Below are 19,460 nucleotides of genomic sequence, written 5' to 3'. Positions count from 1 at the left end.
TAGTGTGAAGGTTATAATTGATATCTAACGCGCTCGTGGTCTAGTGGTTGAGCGTCCGCCCGGAGAGCGGAAGGTCAGGGGTTCGACCCCCGGCCGCGTCATTCCAAAAGACGTTAAAAGATGGTACTTGTAAATCTGCCTGGCGCTCGGCATTAAGGGGCTAAAACAAGAACTGGACGGGTCGAAGTCAGTATACTGTGTCCTAATGGGGTATTCATGTTAAGCTACGGCATGGTATCTCATTGGACCAGCACTATAAATCGGCATCAGTCCGGACTAGTCCATGCAGCCCCCCCCCCCCCCCCCTCTCCAGCCCCTCCCCTCTCCAGTGTCTCTGACCCCAGATTCCCCACCACACGATTCCTTCAACATCCGGGTGGCCATAGAACGCTCTCAGCGATGCCTCGTTTCAGTCGGCTCGTTTGTTTTCATCAAAATTAATCACATCCATTTATCTTATTCATTTACATGAAGAGAATGGGTATGCATGGAAGCGTATTAGTGCCACATTCTAAAACACAATATGATTTTTATTTATCTTTACCATATAATGTCATTCTTAAATTGATGGGTCTTGAAAACGTAATTTGACTTAAAAATAAAGAAGCTTTAGAAATTGCGCATGAATATAATGTTTGAGTGAACCGCCCAATTTATCATGACTTGCGGTCCTGTTTTATTCTGAAGAGACACGGCGACACATTGGGAAACGCCTATTTCATCATATTGGGAACGTTAGTCCACAGTAAATTGAGAAAAAGGGCATATTGGTGTATCAAGCTTGAAAGAAGTTCCTGCTAGGCAACCTCATTTACATATTTATCGGATCGTGATTCAAAGTTTTTTGGTTTGGTTTATCGCATCGATATAACGCTAAATGACAAACTATAATATTAGCATATATGTAGATGTTATAAGTATCTACGTAGATCTTATTAGTATCTACGTAGATGAAAGTATCTTCTATGTAGATGTTTTAAGTATCTACGTAGATGTTATTAGTATCTACGTAGATGTTATTAGTATCTACGTAGATGTTATTAGCATCCACTAAGGTGAAAGTATCTTGTACGTAGATGTTATTAGTACCTACGTGGGTGAAAGTATCATCTACGTAGATGTTATTAGTATCTACGTAGATGAAAGTATCTTCTACGTAGATGTTATTAGTATATACGTAGATGAAAGTATCATCTACGTAGATGTTATTAGTATCTACGTAGATGAAAGTATCATCTACGTATATGTTATTAGTATCTACGTAGATGTTATTAGTATCCACGTAGGCGTTATTAGTATCTACGTAGATGTTATAAGTATCTACGTAGATTTTATTAGTATCCACGTAGATGAAAGTATCTACGTCGGTGAAAGTATCTTTTATGTAGATGTTATTAGTATCTACGTCGGTGAAAGTATCATCTACGTAGATGTTAGCTTTAGAAATTGCGCATGAATATAATGTTTGAGTGAACCGCCCAATTTATCATGTAAAGTCAAATGACTTGCGGTCCTGTTTTATTCTAAAGAAACACGGCGACACATTGGGAAACGCCTATTTCATCATATTGGGAACGTTAGTCCATAGTAAATTGAGAAAAAGGGCATATTGGTGTATCAAGCTTGAAAGAAGTTCCTGCTAGGCAACCTCATTTACATATTTATCGGATCGTGATTCAAAGTGTTTTGGTTTGGTTTATCGCATCGATATAACGCTATATGACAAATTATAATATTAGCATATACGTAGATGTTATAAGGATCTACGTAGATCTTATTAGTATCTTCGTAGATGAAAGTATCTCCTACGTAGATGTTTTTAGTATCTACGTAGATGTTATTAGTATCTACGTAGATGTTACTAGTATCTACGTAGATGTTATTAGCATCCACTTAGGTGAAAGTATCTTGTACGTAGATATTATTAGTACCTACGTGGGTGAAAGTATCATCTACGTAGATGTTATTAGTATCTACGTAGATGAAAAGTATCTTCTACGTAGATGTAATTAGTATATACGTAGATGAAAGCATGATCTACGTAGATGTTATTAGTATCTACGTAGATGTTATTAGTATCTACGTAGATGAAAGTATCATCGACGTAGATGTTATTAGTATCTACGTAGATGTTATTAGTATCCACGTAGGCGTTATGAGTTTCTACGTAGATTAAAGTAGCTTCTACGTTGATGTTATTAGTAGAATCTTCTACGTAGATGTTATAAGTATCTACGTCGGTGAAAGTATCTTCTACGTAGATGTAATTAGTATCTACGTAGGTGAAAGTATCATCACGTAGATGTTATTGGTATCTACGTAGATGTTATTAGTATCTACGTAGATGAAAGTATCTTCTACGTAAATGTTATTAGTATCTACGTAGATGAAAGTATCTTCTACGTAGATGTTATTAGTATCTACGTAGGTGAAAGTATCTTCTACGTAGATGTTATTAGTATCTACGTAGATGTTATTAGTATCTACGTAGATGTTATAAGTATCTATGTAGATTTTATTAGTATCCACGTAGATGAAAGTATCTACGTCGGTGAAAGTATCTTTTATGTAGATGTTATTAGTATCTACGTCGGTGAAAGTATCATCTACGTAGATGTTATTAGTATCTACGTAGATGAAAGTATCTTCTACGTAGATGTTATTAGTATCTACGTAGGTGAAAGTATCATCTACGTAGATGTTATTAGTATCTACGTAGATGTTATAGGAATCTACCTTGATGTTATTAGTATCTACGTAGATGTTATTTGTATCTACGTAGATGAAAGTATCTTCTACGTAGATGTTATTAGTATCTACGTTGGTGAAAGTATATTTTATGTAGATGTTATTAGTATCTACGTCGGTGAAAGTATCATCTACGTAGATGTTATTAGTATCTACGTAGGTGAAAGTATCTTTTATGTAGATGTTATTAGTATCTACGTTGATGAAAGTATCTTCTACGTAGTTGTTATTAGTATCTACGTAGATGAAAGTATCTTCTACGTAGATGTTATTAGTATCTACGTCGGTGAAAGTATCATCTACGTAGATGTTATTAGTATCAACGTAGATGATATATTTGTTCACAATGTGACACTTATACGCTTCCATATGTATACTCAAGTGACCTTCTGTCCAAAGTTGTTATTTGAAAAAGGCACAGCTCGATTGCATCTCTAATCTCTAATCTTTTCTTATTATATATTTTTGAAAAAAATAGTCAACAGGTCATGTGATGGCTCTAAAGGTGAACTTTATAGCATATTTGCACATTCGCAACACTTATAAATATCCAGATATTAAGGCTCACATTATACGAATTCCTTTCCTAGTATCTGTGCCACAAGAATATCTCTTCATGTTTCATTCAGTTCATACAAAACGCATTATAACCTTCTTATATATATTGCACAGACAATGATTAGTACCGCCGATGTTTAAGTATTTTAAAACTGGAAGCATTTCTTTCGACAATTCTTGTCTTGCAGTGTGAAGATAGAGGCTATCTATGTTAGATCGTGACAATTGACAAAGTAACTTGACTAAAATTACCATGCAGATAAAGCACAAATGGTTAAAACACTTCGGTCATGGTCAGCGCAAGTTAGTGAGCAGCGTGAGTACGTCAGTAAATATAATCGGCAAAACTCTTTCTATGAGAAAGAAATTGAGTGAATCCGGCAGATAACACACACAAACATACGGTTTCATAATGTAAGTGTTATACGGACTGTGTGCCACTTTGTCTGTTGTAAAATGACATATTGTGAGTAAGTCATTGTGGAATTGAACAAAGCGGTAAAACCTTTTACATAATCATGAGAAATCTCTGCTTAATGCAGATTCCATTGTACGATTCCTATTTCATCCTAAGCATTTAATAAGAATTCTTCGTAGAAAGATCATGTTCGTTTATACCATTGAAGACACCAAAGGCTGAAACTGCTGGAATGTTGCTCGACATAAACGGAAGGTGGACAATAGGAATGTTGAAGTCACCCCTCTTGTCTTGTAGATACTTCATTGTCACTCGGGATCTTCATGCATATATCTAATTGGAAACAGCTGAAGCGGTTTCGCTGGTCGCTTTTATTTCTAATTCAGGTGGGTAAATACGTGGAAGAAAAGAAGCTTTTTGACCATAATTAAACGATATCCAATGATCGATATACGTGAAGCCTAAGCATATTTATGGTTGCCACGTTTTGTGACAAAACCTTTCTTTTACGTTTAAGGGATAGTCGAAAAATAAAATGTTTGGACAGAATTGAAATTTTCTGAGATTGCACATTGTATTGTTTGTTTGTTGTTTAACGCCTCACTCAGCAATATTCCAGCTATATGACGGCGGTCTGTAAATAATCAAGTCTGGACCAGACAATCCAGTGATTGACAACATGAGCATCGGTCCACGCAATTGGGATCGATGACATTCATCAACCAAGTCAGCGATTCTGACCACCCGATCCCGTTTGTCGTCTGTTACGACAAGCATAGTCACCTTTTACGGCAAGTATGGGTTGCTGAGGACCTATTCTACCCCGGATCTTCACGGGTCGCACATTGTACTGGTTTCACTTGTCTCAAATACTTTCTGCAGGTGGTCCCTGAAAATGAAATATTGTGGGACATTTAGGTAAACTTATTTTTCTGGGAGAGAATATTTATTGTTAAATACGGTTTTTGAACGGTATTTCTGTTCCTTCTAACTCTGCTTTTAGCTTATTGAAATGCTGTCTTTGCTATTATTTGTATCACGGGTGAGCCTAATGCTTCTCCTAGATGCCAGGGCCCGTAGAATAAAGCAAGTGTAGCGCATGGTGGGCATTGCTGTCGTATTCCACGTACTGCCTTACGACAGCTAGACTGACTGTGGGTTCAGATATGCCCTATCAAATTGCCTATCCCAACAATTTACGTATGGATGGTTGTGTATTCGTGCACCCATAGGTATGAACTCTTCCAAAGTATTTTATGTGCCAACACATCAATTTCAACATATTTTTTTACGTTTTAAGTTGATGATATTCTAATCATCTGATCACCTGGCATGTACACAATATTCAATACAGTATTAACTGATACTGATCTATTAAGACTATTAAAAACAGCTTAGTCTGACCTACTCTTTCTTACCCGTGTTTCTTCTTCGATGTACATGCAGGCAGCAGATTAGCAATGTGTCTTCTCCATGACTGCTCCAACCATTGCGAACTATCAAAAACTGAACTATTGTTGATCATGTTGGTTAACGCCGCACTCAGGAATATTCCAGCTATATGATGGCGGTCAATAAATAATCGCGGCTGGACCAGACAATCCAGTGTTTGACGTCATGAGCATCGATCCACGCAATTGGGATACGAAGACATGCATCAACCAAGTCAGCGAGCCTGACAACCGATCCCGTTAGTCGATTCTTACGACAAGCATAGTCGCCTAATGCGGCATGCATGAGTTGCTGAAGATCTATTCTACCCCGGATCTTCACGGATCGTTGTTGATATGATTTTATCTGTTTATATTTTAATGCAGTCTAAAATAGTACAAACAGGAACCATAATTATCAGTGACAATAATCGGATTATGCAATCTCCCAATCTTAAATTTATAACTGCATGGGTAAATGTTCGTGAAAATGCCATCACATACAAATGGCGAATCTACAGCTGCAGAGAGCAAAGTTCAGCAATAAGGAGTGAGCAAGTTCTTCACAAAGATTATCTATGGTCGGCATGATAAACTTGTGGAAACTGCATATAGAGGAATAAAAATAAATTGAAATAGCCATTATTTTCTTCATTGTTATGGCGTACATGGAAAAGCTGGTAATTTAGTATAGTCCATCCTGTCTATTGAAAGGGGCGTTGAAGCATATCCCAACGTGCCTACACGTGTTGTTGTATGTACATTGGCATTATAGGCACAATGCTACTAAACTGTGACCAGTGAAGATCCGGGTTAGAATAGGTCTTCAGCAACCAAAGCTTGCCGTAAAAGGCGACTATGCTTGTCGTAAGAGGCGACTAACGGGATTGGGTGGTCAGGCTCGCTTACTTGGTTGATGCGGATTATCGTACCCCTATTGCGTGGATCGATGCTCATGATGTCAATCACTGAATTGTCTGGTACAGACTCGGTTATTTACAGACTGCCGTTATATAACTGGAATATTGCTGAGTGAGACGTTAAACAACAAACAAAAAATCTTAGCTGTGAAAATGTATTAGTGAGTGAGTGAGTGGGTGAATCCTACTTCTTTAGGCTGCATCATTTTTTGCAGCACATGTATACCGCGTCAAATATGAGACTCTATGAATTTCCATTAAGCGTAACCTACATTTCCATGCCGATAGTTTAGCCGGTTTCTTAAGGAAAGTCATTGAGCATAATCAGTGAGTGAGTAAGTATGGTTTTACGCCGCTTTTAGCAATATTCCAGCAATGTCACGGCGGGGGACACCAGAAATGGGCTTCACACAATGTACCCATGTCGGGAATCGAACCCGGGTCTTCGGCGTGGCGAGCGAACGCTTTAACCACTAGGCTACCCGACCGCCCCGAGCATAATCAGAGACGCGTTTCCGGCCATTGGGCTTGGTATAAACTAACATCTGGGGCATCCAGTCATTTGTTTGTTTGTTTTGTTTATTTTTGCACTCAGCAATATTCCAACTATATGACGGTGGTCTGTAAATAATCGAGTCTGGACCAGACAATCCAGTGATTGACATCATGAGCATCGATCTACGCAATTGGGATACGATGACATGCGTCAACCAAGTAAGCTAGCTTGATCACCCGATCCCGTTAGTCGCATCTTACGACAAGCATAGTCACCTTTTACGACAAGCATAGTCACCTTTTACGACAAGCATAGTCACCTTTTACGGCAAGCATGGGTTCTTTTGAAGACCTATTCTACCCCGGATCTTCACGGGTCCCCAGTCCTTTGTCCTTAAAAAGATAAACTATTTGTGAACTGGGTTATGAGACGTCATTCAATTAAATGAAATATACTGTAACAATGTAAAATATCTAATTAACAACAGCTGCCATAATAATTTCACATTGTACATTTTACATATTACGTAACATGAGAACTGAAATGATCTCAAATTATCAGAATCAAGTTTCCTTCAGAATAACAATGACATACATTCAATATTCCTTTGACTAAAGGCTGATAATGCATCCAGCTGATGATAACATAGAAATGAAATGAATCAAGCTATCCTGCACGCAGTGACGACCTCATCATAACAATATACAACACACAATATGTCCGACGCACTTTATTCACTGTGATTGTACTAATTATGAACGTGGAGGGTTACAGTATGAGCCGATGTACCCAAGGTAAATGACTGCGCGAGGGAGGGAACTTCCTTCCCGTTGACCTTGACTTTAACCATGTAGTCGCCATGGAAACCACGGACTTTAAAGTTCTTGCCGGATTGTGACAGCTTGTGGTTTTCGTTGGTCATCCATTGTTTCTCCGTGAGGTCAAGGAAACGTTGACCAGCGGCGTTTATCTACAACGTGTAAAATAACTGTATTTGTGTGTTTTAAATGCGTAAGTATCTATTAGTGAGTGAGTTGGGTCTAACCCCGCTTTTAACATTATTCCAGTTATATCACGGTGTGTCAGCTTAATGTGGGAGGAAAGCCCGAAGTAATGCAGGTCTAAGACGTTTACCACTTCGGTGTAACCCACGAGCACGGGTATGGTGCTGAAACCTAGAAGCATAATTGGGGCGAACCGGGATTCGAACCCACAATCATAGGTTTCTGGCGTGCCCAAGGGACGCAACTCTGCACAGCGAATCGCGGCGCCTTAGACGACTGGGCCACCCGTGCCCCCTATTTATCTATTTTGTCAAATAGCGTCTATGAGAGTCAGTGTAAATGTAGGATACAACGTCACCTATTTATGAAATCACAGGGGTGATCGTACACATACCTACAAAACGTATAAGTACAAAACGCTTGTAATATCGTTTGATCAGTAGTCCAGTCCTTAAAAAGGCACAAACGAACGTTTTTTCTGCCATCAAGTATTTCGAAGATCCCTAACGTTTAATACATTAAACTCAAATTAGTCATACTTGTGCCCTCTCCTTAAGTATTTAAGAGCCACGTGTGCATAAATATGATTTATAATATTAATATAATCGAATTGAGATAAATGTACGTGAAATAATATATTTTATAATGTAGTTGCATGTTATGCCTACCCTGAACGCATTTCCAGATACCAGTGTGGCTTGTTCGCCTTTCCAGTGTCTCTCACTCCAGAATCCCCAAAACATGATGCCTTCAACAGCTGGATGGCCATAGAACGCCCTTAGGGCGGTCTCGTACCAATCAGCTCGTTTGTTCTCATCAGCATTAATCAAATCTAGTTCAGTGACCCAGATAGGGACTCCAGCTTGGGCAATGGTATCTAGATGTTGCTGGTGGTACCAACATAAAGCATTGTGGAAACGGTGAAGAATAACCATCATCATCAACGTAAGATAATGGTACACACATTGTATCCAAATCATATTTACAAATGTCATTATGATCAGCATCCAAAACATACCCTTTATCAGACTAATGTGTATTATAATGATTAAACAATTTACTAACTTACTGAGAGTATTTTTTATATTTTTCTTTGAATTTGAAACAAAATGTAACTTGTGGAATTCATTATCTGAAGGACTAAACGTTAATAGATGGGACAAATATCTTTTTGTAGCAATGGTTATAATTCCTTTGGGTTTCAGTTACCTTGATCAACGTTGGGTCTGGTTCAACATTGTCTCCAAAATGACACTGGACACCGACTCCATAGAGACCAACGTTTGCGTTCTTGAACCTGATGGCCTGGTCACGGTATGCCTGGGTGGAAAATGAAACATATTCAAGGCCTATAATATCATCAACAATTCACGCAAGAAATAGAAATATTGCGCACGACTCTTTTTTCTTCTTTGGTCATTATTATGCCTTTCATGGGCGAACAAATTCAATTCAAATATTTGAAAACGGTAAAAGAAAGAAAACGAAGTTTACATTATACAAGTTGTATTTGAATCTAATAAAATGAAGGTTTAACAGTGCCTTTAACAGTGAAATACACAACGACAAGAAACATATTTTCCTCCCTACTACTCTGTTATTTAGCATAAACTTAAGAGCACAACAGTGACGAGAAATTTAAATAAAATAGCCAAGGATAAGAAAACCTTGTGAACACACTGGATCACGTCTTACCCCAGTCATTCCACCCGATGCCACAACACTGTAGTCATTGAGGAACATTTTAACATTGGGCCCAGCTTGATGAGCGATACGGAATATGTCCAGGTTGTAGTCTCTATCGTTGAGGGTGTTCTGGAACCAGAAGCCGTGGAGGTTCTCGTTGTCAACGTCCCAGTGTTCCACGCTGTAAGGATACATCATGTATAGAGCTAAAATGATCATATTTAAGAAATGACTTCTTAATTAAGAATCCATACAAACTCTACCAAATGTACCAACAAATTCCTGTCTCAAAGATTAAACATAATCCTTAATACAATCAAGGAGGACATTCTATATACCCAAAGATAGTATTTCAGACAAGTGAATATACCATGTGGATTCTCAGAAGCTCAAAGGATTTGCTTGACCTAGATCTTATTTGGTTTTTCAAATTTCTATCCCAGTATCGGATACAACAAACCTGAGGAAAAACCACAAATATAGTTAAACCTGAATATTCAAGTGCTCAGGAAATATTTTTCAAAAATTAAAGCAAATGTCATCTGAAGTTTGCTGAGTAAACAATATGTCAAATACTTGATTTCCTCATAGATATCATCAATGTGAAATATGGAGAAGGCAAGAAGTAGACTCAGATTTCTGCTAGAGTTGGCAAAATTATAACAAGGGAATTTGACCAAGAAGTTCAACTTCAGGCATTTCTATATCGTTAAATAATGGTCAAATAGCCAATTCCCTTACAACGATTTACCCACCAGCGCTAGTAATGAAAGATACCAGTGAGACCGCCTCAACTGATTCATATTTAGATTTATGCATGAAGATGCATGGGTGACAAAAAATATTCACAAGACTGTATGACAAGAGGGATGACTTCAACGTTTCCTTCTTGTCGACTTCTAATATCATGACAATTTGAGGTGAGGTGAAATGGGGTTTAACGTCGCGTCAAAGATTATTGCACTTACATAGCGACGTGCATACCTGTGTGTGTGGCTGCTAGTACTAGTCTGGACTAATGCCGATTTATAGTTCTAGACCACAGTTTAACATGAATACGCTACTCAGATCTTTTAACGTCTTTTGGTCATAACAATTTGACAGTGATCCATAAGGTGAGGTGAAATGGGGTTTAACGTCGCGTCCAAGATTATTGCACTTATATAGCGACGTGCATGTACGTGTGTGTGTTTGTGTGGATGTTTGTACTAGTCCGGACTGATGCCGATTTATAGTGCTAGCTCACTGAGATACCATGCCGTAGTTTAACATGAATACCCCACTCAGACACAGCATACTGACTCCGAGCCGACCAGTCCTTGTTTTAGCCCCCTAATGTCGAGCGCCAGACAGGATAACAACAAGTACCATCTTTTAACGTATTTTGGTATGACGCGGCCGGGACTCGAACCCCGGACCTTCCGCTCTCCGGGCGGCGCTCTACCACTGGACCACGGAGGCGGTCCACTGATCCATAAACACATCTTTATGATATAGCAGGAATCGTGAAATGGACGCTGCTTTCAGCAGATATTTCTAATGATTGGGGAAAGCGTGTTTATTATTACATACTTCAGTGTTAAAGACTGACTAAACACTTTGACGGAACTATTGTCATACAAGAGTTACCTCCCCTTCTATTGTCTCCCTTTATCGTAAGTGTCAAGCCCATACACAAACTGTTGACGTCCTTTTTACGTTAGTTCCACATTGACAAGGCAAAATAATGAAAGACAGTCATTTATGGAGTTTATATCACTTCTTGCCCTTTGTTATTCTCTCGAAAATGTTTCGTCATAAACTGTTAATTTCTCATTTAACTCGTCAATCGAGACTGTTCGTCTCGCAAAGCGCCATTTTTGTTACTTGACCAGTGTGTATTCTTTCGCTTCCAACAGCGGTCTCCTAGTTTTCAAGAATATTTTTTTGTTAAAGTTGATTTTGTACACACAATTTTATGGATAACAACTTCTTTTTTACAGTATTAAAGAAGTTGGTATCCATAAAAGTGTGTCTAACTTGTCACCCGTCAATATCTAAGTAATGCCTATCAAACAAGTGATTTTGTTTATATACATATCGAAATATACGACAAAGAAGTTTCTTGACCCTCAATATTTTTTGATACTTTTGTTGACATTATTTAAGATTTTGCAAACACGAAACTACTTTCTTAGTCGCAAATACAAGGGGTGGTGAACCGTCCCCGTGTGTCAGGTGGGGAGAATTAACGTTTCAAGGTATATAAGTATATAATCAATAGGATATTTCATGTGTATCGTGATATATCATGTTTCTCTCATCTCCTGACAGGGGAAAAGGAGATGCCCCCTTTCCCTCCCATCACTCGATAAGTGAGTGAGCGAGTGAGTATGGTTTTCCGCCGCTTTTAGCAATATTCCAGCAATATCACGGCGGGGGACGTCACTCGATGGGAGAAACATGATATTTCACTCGACACATGAAATAGCCTCTATTTATTTGATATGTTATAACTTACAGGTCCTTGGTTCGTCCAACAATGTCTTGTATCCTGTGTTTCACTGTGTCCTTCAGTGTCTGACCGCGCAGTGGGCGAACCCATTGAGGGACAAACTGATCAACAGACCAGACAATATTGTGAGCTCGCACCTTGATTCTGCAGGAGAAAAAGAACAATGTAAATGATTACCATTTTCATTTGGGAGCATCACTGTACCTTTGCAAGGTCATATTCTGAATTGTTGCATCTAACACGAACAGTTATTGTTATTATCAGGAAGTAATAAGCAGTATCAGTAAGTACACACTCACCAATCAAAACTTATTGAATTGAATTGAATAATTGGTTAACTACCTGTGGCTTGATGTTATACTCACACTAAATCAAGTGATTTATGTTAAGATACAAAGCAATGTCAATATGTAAATCGACAACAAAGGGTAGACTTTAATATATAATATATCTCACCCATTGGATCTCAACTTCTTGATGGCGTTGATTGGAACGTCATAGTTGATGTTGTCCTGTTACAGAACAAGGGTTCTTTGAATATTACATGTTCTTTGAAATATTGCATTTTCAACAAGGCACTAGTCCAGAAAATAGAGTCCAGGGCCCGTTCCACAAAGCGATCTCAGCGCAAAGAGGATGTAACTCCCACACTTTATCATAGCCTTACAATCGCACTAAGGTCGCTTTGTGGAACGGGGCCCAGGCCAGCCAAATAGGACTGGTATTCTTGAGACGATTGGCCATGTCCTGTTGTGTTATCTTAATGTTGAAAGAAAGTCCAAAAATGAGCTTACCAGTCGTATGGATGCCTGATTTTGGTATTGCACAACCTTTAGCCTTATCGAGTGTCATTATAATGGGATTCACCCATTGAATCAATGTGGAGATTGTAATCCACGTTTTCGGCGCAATGCCTTAACAACTTGGCTATCCCGCCGAGAGAGAGAGAGAGAGAGAGAGAGAGAGAGAGAGAGAGAGAGAGAGAGAGAGAGAGAGAGAGAGAGAGAGAGAGAGAGAGAGAGAGAGAGAGATACATACGTACACACAGGTCAAATCATTACCTTCTGAGGTTCCATTAAGTCCCATTTAAGAGCATTCTCTGTGACTGCCCAGTTGAAATGTTTGTTGATGAAGTTTATGTATCTCTGGTCGCCATGGAGATACTCGCCACAGTTCACGGCAGTTCCGAATGCAAACGATTTCTTTGTTTGAATGACCTAGAACGAGCAAGTGGGCATGGGGTTGGATGTAACGGTTTCTTATACAAATCAAGATTGTTGATAAATTAGTTTAAGTTAATAATCAGCACTCACGTCAATTTCAACTTGATTGTCGGAAATTCCCCCAGTTGTGCTGACACTGAAATGTATTATGAAAAACGTTTTCGTACAATTTACAGATGAGTCAAACTGAAGCATAAACTTCTTGTCATTAATACTTGTTTTCAATGCAAGGATTGCTTGCAAAATTCACTTAAGTTTTATTTTCTCATATTGTATTGAATACTTCGTATGCAGTTAGTTTTTGATAGACTGATTAGCACCGACCTCATTAAAGACTGCTTACGTTTTTTTAATTTTCAATTTTGTTACTCTCATTTACCAATTGAAAAGAAATAACTAGACATATCATAACAGGTTTACTCTTGACAAACTTCAAGTCACACGCGAGTTAAGTTTTAACATCGCATCATCAACATCTCACAGTTTCTTGAGAAACTAAACAACACTTTCTAATGAGGAACACAATTAAGTTCCTCATAATGAAGAAGTTGACATCCATATATTCTCTTCCTTATGTGAATCACTTCTAAATGCCTTTGAAAGACGTAAACAACACTTGTTATTCCACAGCTCCAAAAACTGACATAGACACGAGGGGGTTATCTATGTCGTCTAGACATAAGACACACGAGGTCATCTATGTGACCTGGACATAAGAAATTAAAATCGACTGTTCCTGTTTCTATAGTTCCACGAACAGACATAGACACAAGGGGGTCATCTATGTCACCTACACATATGAAGCTAAATATGCGACATAACCTACTGAAAGTTGATGTCACTTTTCCTCAGTTTCTCTATGGTGGCATCCGATTCTGCACGCCAGTGGGTGTTGGACGCCAGGGGTGTCACAGCCACGGAGTCAACCACAAAGTTGACACCAGGTAATGGGCCTTGGTAATACACACTGGACGATTTTATACCTGAGTAAAAGAAATGACAATGAGAATACCACGAAAGAACAAGGCGCCAATGACCATGCATCGTGTCATGATCATGTATCCTGAACTGCTGCCTGGAAAGGGATTTTCATCTTTCTGGTTTATCTGGGGAAGTTACAACAACTTCATCGGCTGTGTTCATATTGATCTCAGATCACAGACACGGGTAAAGTTTATATCAGGTGAGGGACCTTGGTAATAGCCACTGGACGATTTTATACCGAAGAGTGAAAAAGGACATAGAAATGACAATACAATGAAAAGGCATTGCATTTCACGCGTTCAGGACCATACATTGATATCATTATCTGATCATTGAACCTAAAATGTAACATGGAAAGTGAATTTTCTTTTAAAAGGGACCTTTAATACTATGGAATATGTTTAATCTGTCAAAGTTAAAAAAACTGTACCCGCTATGTTCATATTCATCGCTCATTTACCATGATTCCCTTATCTCTGTCGGAGGTCATGATCATCCAAGATTGTTGAAATAAACACTCAGCAGCCTAGAGTTTTTGAATTTATAAAAGTCAACTCCTAATAAAATGAACTGTTAAGGACATTCATACATCCGTTATTTACCTGAGCAGTGGTATTACCAATCAATCAACTCGGTATTTAGCATGAAAGCCATATGCCAATACACATTCATGCGAATGTCATAAGTATTATGAATATACTTATCCGGGGTCCTCCTATTTGTCAGACACTTAGTTGTCAAACATTGGAATATTTTTTAACTGCCACACACCCCTTTAATCATATTGATATGACCCAGACACTGGCAATCTCTTTGAAGTTATAAGGGGCTTGGTTAAACTGCAAAAGTGTTTATTTTCACTGAAGTTTGTGAAATGGTGCTTACTGCTTGGTTTTATAAATGAGTGTAATAGGCTTCGTTGACATAACCAGTTTGTTTTCGCAAGTGAGTACGCCAATTAAAAGTAAACTGTAATCCTTTTGAAGTGTAAGTTATTCATATTTTAATGTTTCACAGTTTGTTGTCACTGATATGTTCACTGAGTAGATCTGTTTAGTCTCATAGCTAATTTCACCCGAGCTGTTTTGACTGAATTAGTAGCTGTATTATGTAAGACACATCATTAGAAGAGTGGATACCAAACCCTGGCTGGACCTGCATCACACAAAGTTGAGTACGTCACATCCACCCGAGGAAGACAACGGGTACTGTAAGAAGAGTACTTGTACAACAAGAATACGGTGAGGCAGACCTGTATACACTGGCGACGTGTGCGGAAATCTTGTACTGCCGAGTGCAGCACTGTTGGTGATTACGTCAACACAACTTCAGACCACAGTCATCCTCCAGAACAGCATGATAAGCCCAAGTTTGTCAGCAACCTGTGACAACGGGCCAGAGTAACAACCCATATGCAGTCACTCTACAATGAGTAGTTAGCCACCAAAGACGAAGATCAGATTCCGTATCTACCATCATTCCCCAGAATGGACGGTGCCCTTTATAGACATCGCCTCAAGACCACTCCTGTCCTTCCACAGACCAGAGCTGACGTGTATATTGATGGTGAGTGGACGAAGACCACTGATGACTGATGACCTCTTATTCAGTCATGGAGATCACACGCTCGCCATGGTTGACACCTGGGTCGACTATTCCGGATACCAATGTGGAACCATCATGATACTCAAGCCCCCAGGACCAACAACAATCTGGAAGGGTTCGACTGACAAATGGGAGATGACCACTTTGACAACGTTATTATTGAATGATGGTCCTTAGTCATAATTATCGTTTGAAATTTAAACATATTTGGAAATGAATAACATTTTCCAGGAAAAATCATATATTATGAAGAAAAGCGACACAATCCTTTTCCTATTCATGAGAACGCCATTACACTGGACACAAAGAAATGGTACTTACGTTCTATTCCTAAATTACACAATACAATTAAATAATGAATGTCCCTAACATTTTTCAAGAGCTGATTTTCAGTTTTGATTAAATACCACCCAAAGGTAATTAGAATCGATTTCATCATATCGGACTTCGTGATATCCATGTTGTCTGTAAATAAACAACTGGTCGTTTGGAGCCACTGGTGCCAGATTGGAATACATAGCTCTCGCTCCATACACAGAACGTTCACTGCAAGCCCTCAACGTGCCAGGATTTCCAAAAACGGAATCACAGCCTTCCTCATCATATTAAAATACTTTTTCATTTGGATTTATCTGGATCACGTTTGACGTCTTGGGATTGCTTTTCACTACTTTGGGTTGTCTTGGTACAAGCAAATACAGCGTATGCCGTGACCAGGGGCGTCCAAGAATATTTACATTTCAGATTGCGTTGGATGTCATTGGATTGCTCTGGACTGCCTTAGTCCAATCAAAGACCACATTACCGTCAGCAGGAGCGTTGAAGTCCCCCGTCAGGTGAATCCAGCCATCGGAGGATCTGGCGAGAGGATGGCTGGCCGCAGCAATGTATGCCTTCTTCCCACCTACAACACAGGGATGCAGGATAACCTTAACGGAACTGAAACATGATTATATTCCTTCAAACACCCATATTGCACTTAGTGAGGTATAAATATAGACGTATTGACATTCAGATTGCAGGACTGGTGTATACAAAATGAAATACATACATATATAAATTATATAAATATTTCGCATCCTATGTAAGTGAATAAGTAATTAAAACTATCAGACATACATTCACCTTCTGATAGCACATGAATGTGAAAACCAAATTTATCACCAACAAAATACAGAATACAGAATAATAAAACCAATTGACGCATTTTATCGTGTGAAACGCAAACAAAAGCAGAGAGTGTGTAATTAGCTGCATTTGCCACCAACACAGTTATACAATCATGTTAATACGTTCTGCATTAACGAGGAAACATTAATATAATTGAGCTTCAGAACTTACGAATATATTCTGACCGTACCATATAAACCGTAAATGATATAAACGAATGTTTGATCATTATAGATTAAGGCGTCGTAAACGCTCATTTTTTTACTTCACCCATCATTTGCTTGATAACGGTGTTAGAACCTACACCGAAATGTCGCACCTTATTGAAATAAAGAAGTTGTTCGTCCATAAATCTGATACTTACTTACATCCCGGTCGTCTTTCTTGTTCTGTTGATTGTCATGTCACACCTAGTCCTTCATTTTTCTTACCATCACTCGATACCTCTTTGTATTTCTGTAATATCCCCCACGTTTATTAAAGAGTGAATATGACTAATTGATTCAAAATTGATTCAAAACCGCATTAATTACCAACACAACACTGAAAACTAAGTCGTTTTTTGACTTGTGAAACGCAAATGGTGGAAGGAAGTAAATTAACAGTTGCTATTCATACCAATACAGTTCTAGACTAAGAAGTGAGCTACATAACCTACTGTTAAGGTCAACGGACACCTCTAATTCCACATTTTGTCCAAGATGGCCTGACTGGTCGTTCAGCAGTTTTATCCACCCGTCGACCTTATAGCGTCCATTAGCCTTAAGTCCACTGAGGGTCTGCGAGGGCCCTTCGTAATAGTGGTTTCTGAAACACGGATTAAAAAAATAATTGTGATACTGTTAAACTTAATTAGTTCTAGCGGTCCAAACTTAGTTTAAAATAGTGTTGCTGTTTCTTATACCTCCCCTCCGCCAATATTCTAATAGATTATCAAAAGAAATAGTTATGATTAATAGTTGATTGATGCAACATTTACCTACCTGCCAGAGGCTTTGATCCCATGTTGTCCACTATGGTGATCAGTGGTCAGCTCACAATGTATGTTCCAACAGTCCCAATGATCCATTGTTTCCATGTTTCCATTCTGGACGATATTTTGTCCCGACGTGAGGGACAGCAGACACAGCAGCACAAGCGTCGACATACCTGGTAGCAAGCAGCCACGACACTGAGTAACAGCTGGTTATCTTTGTCAATACATTCTAAACCTTATCTCTCACATTAACCAATGCGTCTTTCTGTGTTAAGGTCATTTTAAATATCTGTGGAAAAATATATCCTTAACGTTCGAAGGTAACATCTTTATGAACGTACACCATGGGAAAGAGTGAAAATATTGAAAATTCCCCTACTGAAATTGTTTTCTTTAATAAATGCATATAAATATTTAATTGACAGTCTTACCTGTATCTCTGTTCTCTGGCCGAAGGGGTCTCACGCACACAAGAGCAAGCGGATATATACTGAACCAAATTAAAAACTTCACAATCCTAAAATTTTAACATTTTGACCAGTTATCATTGTGGGCCCTTATTGTGTATTTAAACAGTAATGGCCACGTATTTTCTTCAGATAACACCCGTTTTTGTGCAGGTGAATGGATCAAAATCAAGTGCACAGCACTATAGTGGCAAAAGTGGTTTTTCACGTGCAACTGGTCACGTGGCCATAATTCCGCACGTGTTTTCTTGTTAGCAGTCATTAACAAAAAAAGAAAAACACAAGAAAACAAAAGTCTTTACGGCCATTTGTCATGCCACGCCTTTCAAATGTGCAACGTGAACGTGTCATCAGCATGTTGCAGACGGGAACGTCCGTAGCTGAAGTCGCAAGGACGATGGGTTGTAGTCGACGGACTGTTTATGATTTACAGACGCGTCTACAGCAAACGGGTACCACCGCTGATCGCCCTCGGCCAGGTCGACCACGTGTGAAGTCACATGCAGACGATCGTCAGATTGTCTTACGTCACCTCCGTAACCGATTTTTGACGGATTCAACAAGAAATGAACTGTTTAGGGGTAGACTGAATGCGCAAACTGTTCAAAACCGTCTGAGAACTGCTCACCTTCAAGCACGACGGCCATACTGCGGGCCGATTCTGACTCAATTACACAGACGTCAACGTCAATTTTGGGCACAGCGATACTTACGATGGACTCAGAGGAACTGGAATCAAGTCGTCTTCAGTGATGAATCCCGATTTAATCTTCGATTTGCTGATGGTAGGGCGAGGGTGTGGATGCGCCGTCATGAACGTTACGCCAAATGTTGTGTACAGGAAGTTGACAGATTTCGAGGCGGAAGTGTCATGGTGTGGGGTGCTTTCTGTGGCAATGCACGTTCCAGGCTTCTTGTCATCCGTGGCAACCTCAACGCTGCTGCTTACCGCGATCAGGTACTGGCACCAGAACTTCTGCCTTTTATGGCAGCACATGGACCCGGTTTGATCTTCCAACACGACAATGCCAAACCCCACACAGCAATTTTGACAATGAATCGTGTTCATCGTGTTCAGACTGAATTGATCGATGCTCATGTTGTCAACCATTGGTTTATCGACCAGATGCGATTATTTACAGGCCTATTAATGCGGGGTAACGTCGGAAAACATCCATTGTAACATATTGAGAACGAAGTGTATGGACAAACCTGAGGTACGAGCAGTGATCAATTACTTGCAAATGGGCTCAAAACCAAAAGCCATTCATGAAGATGGCT

At 39.2% G+C, this 19,460-nt stretch overlaps 1 protein-coding gene across 1 annotated transcript; it reads right to left on the bottom strand.

Annotated features, from left to right (window-relative positions):
- Positions 1 to 7,285: 7,285 nt before the first annotated feature.
- On the bottom strand, positions 7,286 to 17,927 carry LOC124146659 (anti-sigma-I factor RsgI6-like). Its single transcript, XM_046517064.2, has 12 exons — positions 17,720 to 17,927; positions 17,395 to 17,543; positions 16,372 to 16,470; positions 13,804 to 13,960; positions 13,068 to 13,113; positions 12,816 to 12,971; positions 12,211 to 12,266; positions 11,761 to 11,898; positions 9,270 to 9,441; positions 8,784 to 8,894; positions 8,243 to 8,461; positions 7,286 to 7,540 (listed from the first exon to the last, which is right to left on the bottom strand). Exons 1-12 carry the CDS (start codon positions 17,881 to 17,883, stop codon positions 7,319 to 7,321), a joined length of 1,689 nt encoding a protein of 562 aa, XP_046373020.2. The 5' UTR covers positions 17,884 to 17,927; the 3' UTR covers positions 7,286 to 7,318.
- Positions 17,928 to 19,460: the final 1,533 nt, after the last annotated feature.

Source organism: Haliotis rufescens, unplaced genomic scaffold, assembly GCF_023055435.1.
Source record: "Haliotis rufescens isolate VD_foot unplaced genomic scaffold, xgHalRufe1.0.p SCAF_3, whole genome shotgun sequence".
In the NCBI taxonomy this organism is placed as follows: Eukaryota; Metazoa; Mollusca; class Gastropoda; order Lepetellida; family Haliotidae; genus Haliotis; species Haliotis rufescens.
This window is presented reverse-complemented; position numbering and strand designations above follow the sequence as displayed.

Coding starts and splice junctions, on each gene's coding strand:
- LOC124146659 (XM_046517064.2), bottom strand. CDS start 17,883: ATGTCGACGCTTGTGCTGCTGTGTCTGCTGTCCCTCACGTCGGGACAA. Junction 12,972..13,067: donor ACAATCAAGTTGAAATTGAC/GTGAGTGCTGAT, acceptor TGCTCGTTCTAG/GTCATTCAAACAAAGAAATC. Junction 11,899..12,210: donor AAGAAGTTGAGATCCAATGG/GTGAGATATATT, acceptor TTTCTCCTGCAG/AATCAAGGTGCGAGCTCACA.